The following is an 8,342-nucleotide window of genomic DNA, read 5'->3' as shown; positions in this document are numbered from 1 at the left end:
GAGTCTGTGCGGGAGGCCGGAGGGGATGGACCTCTTGCTGCTGCGGCCCGATAGGGTGAACGCTGGGCCGGACCTCCCGCTCTGGGCCCTCCTGTGGCCCCTTGCGACTGTCCACCCAACCACTCTCCTCTGTCCAGAGCTGCTCAGGGCTCTGCTTGGTCTTCTCTACATCTCACCATACATCCGTGCATGTGCATTTCACTTTTAATGACCCAGCACCATCTGATTTTCTTTGGTTGCTCCAACACATACAAACTGGTATGTAAACAATACGTCAACTACTCTGATGTTAAGTATGTTTTTTTATGTATGAGTGGTTGCTTAAAAATGCAAGCACTGTTAGCCTGATGAAGTGACATGAAAAGATGTGTTGGCTGCGTGCGCTCAGCTGTCGTTTCAAGCCCTCCACCCGCGTACACTGGGAAGAAGACGGTGCTCTCCGCTGGAGTATTTAGCATTGCTGGGGGCGGTAGAATAAAAAAGAGGAGTCACGTTGATTATTGCTCATTAACCACAAGGACATCCACTTAACTCGGAATAAATGAGTGACACCCCGACACAACGAATAGCCACCGCGTAGCTCTGGGTGAAATGTTCATTAATGCGTCCCATTTGCTGCGTGTAGAGAAAATGTAAAGCGCCCGATTCGTTTGTTTTTGGAGAAGCAATATAATCCTTGATTTCATGCGCTGATGAAGCCACGTAAAAGCGCATGCCGTCCTTTTGCCTGCGATGCTAACGATCACAAGAGTGGCAGGTTAACTATATAGGCAGAACACGACAGACTTCTATTCACATCAGCGAAAAAGCACTAAACCGGCACATCCTATAAAGACATTATATTTAAGTCAATATTACTTATTTCCTCTGGCCTATATTTTGAAGGAAAATATCCACAGCGCCTGTAGTCTGTGGATTACTGCTAACTGCTATTTCTTCTCTACTGCAACTACAACGGAAGAAGAAAAAGCAGGCAAAAGATAAACATTAACGCTAATAAACTATAAACCGTGTATCTATCAAACAGCATTGAATGTGAAAAGAAGACAATGTGAAGTTTATAGACGTCTTCAAAGCTTTTGCCGTGAGGGCCGCTCGTTGGGTTGTACTAGCGGCCAGTCAGCACACGCAGGTCTCCCGTAGCCCACGCGTTCTGTGGGCCACGCGCTCGCGGGTCTCCTGTGGGCCACGCGCTCCGTGGGCCACGCGCTCTGCCTTTTCACTCGCACCGTGTTTCTCAGACACTCAAGGCTGGACACGGTCGGTCATTTCCCGGGGGGGGGACCGGCCGGCCCGCCCCTAGTAAGCTCCCGCGTGAGAAAAGTACGGTGTTTGAATCAGTCTGTCAGACAGGTTTCGTCCCTCCCGGGGAATATTCACAGCATGCGCAGTTGAAATCCAAACATTGGTCTTTGAGACGGTAATTTACAGTACCTATACTACAAAATCAGTCAAATGTTCGGTGATAAGGCGCAGCAGCAGACTCCATTAACAGCTCTCGGTGGGTGTGTTCCGTGGCCCGGTATTAGCCATACACTCATGTGAATATTAGGCCCAGTATTGACTGAATGCCTGATATGACTTTTATAGTCCCGGTAAACCCTTATTCTCGAAGAAAATACCTGTGAACTCCTGTGGAGTTTATTAGCCTACCGGGTGTCTGTGTATGACTATGATGTGGTTAATAAAAAACAGTATTATCGGGCGACTAATAACTGAAAATCAGTTCTACTTAACCCCCATTGCACAGAAAACTGTACAATTCTAACGCTACTGAATATATGTTGTACGTGCTATGTTAATGGAATATGTGCGCCTAAGGATTGATGAAAAATACAGGATATGATTTAACTGTTTAAAAAAAACAAGTGGAAAGATGTTTAGTTTTATAGCGGTTGTCACGGGTTGAAATTTTCTCCGCCTGATGGACTGAACGTTTCAATGCAGAAAGTTTAGGGGATTTTCCGCAAAGGTTTGCATTTAAAATCGTTTTCTGTTGTTTTATATTGTTATTTATTTGTTTATGAATTAGCAGCATATAGCTTATAATAACGAGCTTGCTAAAACTTTGACCATTGGATTGAAATTGATCCACTCTCAGTGCATGATTTGCAACATCAGCGCTGCATAAAATCTAAAGAATTAAAACATTTTAAATCTATAACCCAAAGAAATTATCCTTGCTGTTATCAACGATGTAGGCCTATATCGCTTATATATGATTAAATTAAAAACAAGGTCAGAGCAGCTCGCGCTTTTGGCGTGTTCACACCAGCCTGTAGAGGGAGCTCCAACTCCAACTTTTCAAAACTTTCCCAGCCGAGGAACAAAGATGGTTTGTGGAGAGGGGAAAACATACATAAATCATTTTTCAGCGTATCGGAGGCATATGGCAAGTACCGCAGAGTCAATATCTGATTAGAATTCATTATACATTTTGAAAAATGCCAAATCACATATTTCATAAGAGAGCCGAGATTTAGCAATCAGTTATACATTTCAACTTCACTCCTTTAAAGGATAAAAACAAAACACTAAATTCTCATTTCAGCGAAATTAAGTTGTATGTTATTTAAGGCCGATATGAATGAAATAATTATGTATTTCATATTGGCTGCTACGCCTCAGCAAGGATAATCCCCATCCATTAATATCCAAATGTGCGATTCAAGAAGGAGCTAATTACAGTTAAGTCCCGTAAATAGGAAAACACTTCAAATCATTGCGTCCGCACTTCGCCAAACCCCATAACCCCCAGTTCACGTTGCTCACGCCACACCGCATATTCCAAACACACCCGCTAATCATTCCTGCACTCTGCATCTCACAAACCTTTCACTCTCCTATTTCTGTTACAATACCAACACACACCGCCTTCGAAAAAAACGTGTATTAAGTTGCAGCGGTTCGTTTATTAGCCAAAATATAGACTTTCTTGTACAATTTTGGATCACAAGTATGTACATTTTCTTTACGTTATATATACAAAACATTTCAACATCAAATCCTCACAGAACTTACAAAACAAAAGGAAAAATAAGGAAAACGCACAGACTACAGTTTTCTTACAGCATTGCATTAGCAATTTTACACAAGACATGCTTACAAGGTAAGTATACAGGTGTGTGTATCCTTTTATAACATTCCTTACAACAGGTTAAAATGAAGATTTGTAAAAGACAACAAGAGCCCCCATGAGGAAGAAAGGGCCGGTAATACCATGGCAGCTTCAAGTTGGTTCTGGGGCCTACAGGAGACATGGGAGTAATAATAATAATAAATAATTTAAAATTTACCTAAATGTGGGGTGGAAGATTAAAATGTTTAACTAATGATGCACGCACGTTGAGGGGAAGTGTGTTAATTCTTTTGCATTATTGCCAAACGACGCGTTTGTGATTCTTGGTTCTTGATCTGACATTTGACATTAAACTGCACGAGTAAAAGCGCACGATATAGAAATCAGGTTTAGACGCGGCGTCTAACCAGTACACGAGCTTTATAACTTGAATCAAATAATCATTCTTATGAAACAGTTTTAATTAAATCACCCACGTAAACAAGTTCTGTTCTTACCGTCTCTGAACGGGGTGGAAGGCTGTGTTTAACTTTTGATCTGCTTCAAAGGCACTAGATCTTCTGAAATAATAATAGCAATAACAACAAAAATAATCAATTTGGATGCCTGATTATATCTAACACATTAAATGTTTTACACTGGTCGAGTTTTTTTGGAGTGTTTTAAAAGCTACATCTAAAGCCAGTCATGAAAACGAGTGGGCATTGCTGTACATATTCCAGTAACGGAAACACCCTTTAAATTTCAAATATTATCCACAAGATACAATATATGAGTATTTGAAGGACAAAAGTAAAGAGAAGTGTTTTAATTTGCTTTTCATTCCCTCTCAAATGAGCATGCTCCTTTTGCCATACCTCAATACACATTTCAAGTGTTTCGTTAAACCATTGAAAAGTAGGCGTTATTCAAACGAAAGCAATGTTCGTGGAGAACGCACGAAAACATCTCGGCGCAGTCTCAGTGAGGGTGACATGTACCTGTGGCCGCAGTCTCTGAGTTGTGACCTCGGTCCTCTGCTTGCCTGTTGGAGTAGAGTGCCAGGCCGTTCGCCGAAGCCTGGTTAGCCAGTCCTAAATAATGGTTGGAGTTCAGTAAGGCGAGCTGGTGAGCTGAGAAAGCCCGGTTTGTCCAGTTCTGAATTTTCCCTACGGGACACGAGATGAGTCTGTGTGAAGGGATGATGGTCTGAGCGGCAGGAGCGGAGGAACTCCCATTCATCAAGGGAGATTTTCGGGGATTGTCCGGGGTTGTTGCCGTCTCTGCCAAAGACCAAATCTTAGGTTTTTGGACCGGGGCTGCGTTGTTTTCGTTGGCGGGAGAGTTGGAGACCTGGTTTAATTTGATTTGTTCGCCATTAGGTGGTTGCGTTTTGAGTTCTACAGAATGGTGTAGATGATGGTGGTGGTGGTGGAAATGTCCGGCTCGCTCCACCTGCATGTCTTTTCCTTCTTTTACCACAGCTTTTAAAAACTTTTGCTCGGGCCCGTGTAAATCCTCATAGCCGTCTGAGATCTCCGAGTCGCAGCTGCCATCCAGTTTCAAATCGGAATGCAACTCGTCCTGCTCGTCCAAGTCGTCCTTATTCTCAATATTTTCCGTGTCAATATTCTCTAAATCGATTTCTTCCTCGTCCTCCCGTTTGTCGACATCCTCTCCCTCGTGATCGCTGCTGTAAACATTTCCTTCTTCGTCTGTCCGGTTCCTCGGTGTCCAGGTCATCTTGTTCTCCTTCTTCAGCCTCCTCCTGGCGTTGGCGAACCAGGTGGACACTTGAGTGAGGGTCATTTTGGTGATGATGGCCAGCATGATCTTCTCGCCCTTGGTGGGGTAGGGATTTTTCCGGTGCTCGCTCAGCCAGGCCTTGAGCGTGCTTGTGCTCTCGCGGGTTGCGTTTTTGGGTCTGGACGGGTCACCGAACTGGTACTGGCCGTAAGGGTAAAAAGCCGGGTGAGGATGGGTGAATGCCGGGTGCTGTACACCCGGACTGTCTTTTAGTTCATACTGAGCTCCCTGGAACACAAAAAGCACACAGTGTTAGCACGTTAAACACACACAGTGGGCTATGAGTTGACAGCCCTTTTTGTTAAGAACAGTTAAAAGATTAAATTATATATGTGCATTTTGAATGACACATAATATCAATAAACAATTACATTTGGCAGATATTAGACGAATATTTAAATTAGCTATTGTACTTTATAGTTGTACCAATTTCGTCTTTTATTGTAATACACAGATTATTTAATAAATCATTTTAGCATTAGTAATAAACTATAATTCGCGTCCTAAGTTTTCAACAGGCAGCACTAATCCACTGATGTTCTGAGTATAGGCTATTAAGGTTTTCGCTATTTATTTTTCATATGACTAAACGTATGTATCGGAAGGGTACCGTTGGTTAATTTGTTACTTTTTCGTGTAATTTTGTATTTACCAATCGGAGTCAACAGCAAAGTTCATCACTGGCTCGCAAAACTAGGCTACCACACCATACAAACGACCAGTACTGAAACGCTGAAGTTTCACGAATTAAACCTAATTTAAGAGCTTTTTTGAAAAGGAAAAAATACATATCTATATAAGAGGAAACTTACCAACTGGTTGAAAATGGACAGATCGTTAGAATAAGGGAGGAAGGCTCCGTAACTCTGCGCGGCAGCGAAAGGTGATCCGTACATAGTGGAGAGGACGTTGGAAAGCGTTCCTGACGGACTCAGGTCGGTCCCGGGGCGGCCACTGCCTATGCCCTGCCGATCTTGTGGGTATATCGGTCGAATGTACTGATATCCCAACTGTGGGAAAGACATTGTGGTGGGAAAAGTCTGCTTCAATCGCAAAAAAAAGCGCAAAGTCTCCTTCTTGATGCGCACTACGATATCCACTTTACTTTGAGTACAACGTGTACGGGAAGTCTATATTTCCTCCAGAACGGCCGGTGTAAACGATCCGATTGCGCTTCCCTCCCTCACTTCCCTATTGATCTGAATGGACTAAGGTCAGGTCCTTACAGATTGCCTTAGATTATTGGGACTCCTTGCTCTGATTGACATTTCTAGTCGTTCAGAAGCTCCTCCTATTTCTCAAGTCTCACCCCCACTTTCACAGTCGCTCTCTCGCTTCTCCCTCTCTCTCTTTCTCTCTCCCTCTCTCTCATCCCCCTCTCCCGCTCGCTTTTCTGTCGCTGTATTTCGTCTGGATAAGTACTCTGACGTCGCGATCTCTTATTTGAAAGAGTTTCAAATCTCATTTTATGGCTCGCCAATCATTTCATTTGTTATTTGTTCGCCGTTGCAACCCTTCCCTATTTCTTGTGCTAATTCTCATTTTGTGGTCATCCACACAAATGGTAAATATTTCATTCTTGTTGAGTCATTAACTTCACGCAGTACTTTAGTGTCTATATCTCAAACGCGCACGTCCCACGTGTATCCTCGCAGCTTTGCAGCACGCGCTTATCCTAGAGCGCGAGCCTGGCAGCTTCAGGGTTCGGAGTTTTAGAAGCGTAGACGTGCTAGAAAATCTGTGTATATAGAGAAAAATGGTTTTGACGAGCGTTTTAAGATCCTTTAATATCGAACATGGACTTGGGGTCCGTTTATGCATTTAATTTGAAACATCAAACCAGTTGGCAAGTTACCGTTTGACTTCAAAGAGTAAGTTGACAAGAATGGAAAAGTCCGGCGATTAGCGCCTGCCTTGTGAGTGCGTGGACAATGGCAGCGTTAGTAGCCTAATACACACTGTTGTGGATTGGAGTGCATGGACAATCACTTGGGAGTATACATATGGAAATAACATTAGATAAATATTCTAGCAATGTGTATTATTATTATTATTATTATTATTGTTGTTGTTGTTGTTTTTGTTGTTGTTGTCACTAACAAATCTGTAAATCAATAGCCCATTGCCCTGCCTTGTGTAGAAGTATATACTTCATGTTGTCATGCGTTAAAGCTCCTTAAACATAATTACAAACTCTTCATTGTGCATTCATGTGTGAAGTTTTCTGTTCTTTAAAATTATAACTGATCAAGGATTGCCCTACAAATCAGCAAATATCCACCGCATCTATATGACAGTACCCTTAACCTCCTGCGAATAATGCGGATTAAAACAAAACAGCATAGCCAGAATTGAAATTCCTTGAACCAATATATGAAAATATGCCTGAAACATATCCTTAATCGTTTTGCGTTTTTAATCTGTATCATCACGTCTGTTAATCCTCTGCAAAACAACAGCATAACTGAGTGATTCGCTATTTTAAGTTTATTTAAATACGGAATACAGTAGAAAGTCGCAATCCAGTAATAACATAAAGATTAGATCGTATCAGCTTCTGTTAGGATTTACCAGTGGATTTCCAAGAACTCTTGGGTAAACCGCAAAATCTGCTTTTGAACCGAAAATTGTTATTATTTTGTCATCATAATATTTGCTGTGTAATTTGTTTAAAATATCCTATGTACGGCTGGCTATTCAGTCCAGGTTGTTCATGTCTTCTTTAGGGCATTCTGGCACGTTGACGTCTAACAATTCGGGATTACGGGGTTATTCATTAAATCAGCGGCCTGGTGCCATCCGGACGGAATGATAATAACTACATAACCGTCAATAACACTGACACAGACCTGCAGCGCTAACAAGAGCTCTGAACCACCCGGTTGACCCCACAACACTGCGCCATCTGGGACAATGCAAAACAGGCGGAGAATTACAACTAGGCTCCGAGTTTTTGATTTAAGGCGGTCTTTTGTTCAGCCAGTGCTGCGTTTATTTAATCGTAGGGCAACTGCACTGCCATTTAGTTGTAAAATGAGATTATGTAAAAACTATGCTGAGTGCGCAGACAGCTTCATGTCGGTGCCTAAGAATCACGGGCAGTAAGCGACAAGTCTGCTTCTCAGTGCCCGCCCAGCAGCGCACTCAGCTCGGACAGACACGTGTCTCATCCCCGGGACTTGTCAAGGCCCAAAGGTTCGCTTCTGATTTATTGCCCCAATCAAACACACATGCACTAACTTAACACTTTCACACCGACCCGGGAAATTGGCAACTGCCATAAAAGCATTAGGGCAGCGTGTCTTCTCAGAGTTCCTACTGTTTCAACAGCCAGTTATTATGAAGTCAATAAAAAATATCAGTTTCGTTTAAATAATAGCATCATGAACACAGACGTCTTCTGAAATGTTGGTATACTGAAGTTCTAAAGTTAAGTTATATTTTATAAAATATAAACTTATTAAACAAAACCATTCTA

General features: G+C 42.3%; 1 protein-coding gene across 2 annotated transcripts; it reads right to left on the bottom strand.

The window, feature by feature from the left end:
* Nucleotides 1-2,892: 2,892 nt before the first annotated feature.
* Nucleotides 2,893-6,226, bottom strand: irx3a (iroquois homeobox 3a). 2 transcript variants are annotated; one of them, XM_076993290.1, is made up of 4 exons: nt 5,677-6,226; nt 4,062-5,092; nt 3,577-3,642; nt 2,893-3,247 (listed from the first exon to the last, which is right to left on the bottom strand). In XM_076993290.1, the coding sequence occupies exons 1-4, from the start codon at nt 5,887-5,889 to the stop codon at nt 3,148-3,150; spliced, it is 1,410 nt and encodes a 469-aa protein (XP_076849405.1). In that variant the 5' UTR covers nt 5,890-6,226; the 3' UTR covers nt 2,893-3,147. The 2 variants fall into 2 exon arrangements, with proteins under 2 accessions (XP_076849405.1, XP_076849404.1); XM_076993289.1 differs by having other exon boundaries at nt 3,577-3,639; nt 4,060-5,092; nt 5,677-6,220.
* Nucleotides 6,227-8,342: the final 2,116 nt, after the last annotated feature.

This window comes from Brachyhypopomus gauderio, unplaced genomic scaffold (genome assembly GCF_052324685.1).
Source record: "Brachyhypopomus gauderio isolate BG-103 unplaced genomic scaffold, BGAUD_0.2 sc108, whole genome shotgun sequence".
Classification (NCBI taxonomy): Eukaryota; Metazoa; Chordata; class Actinopteri; order Gymnotiformes; family Hypopomidae; genus Brachyhypopomus; species Brachyhypopomus gauderio.
The sequence above is the reverse complement of the archived record's forward strand: the minus strand, read 5'-3'. Positions and strand labels throughout refer to the sequence as shown.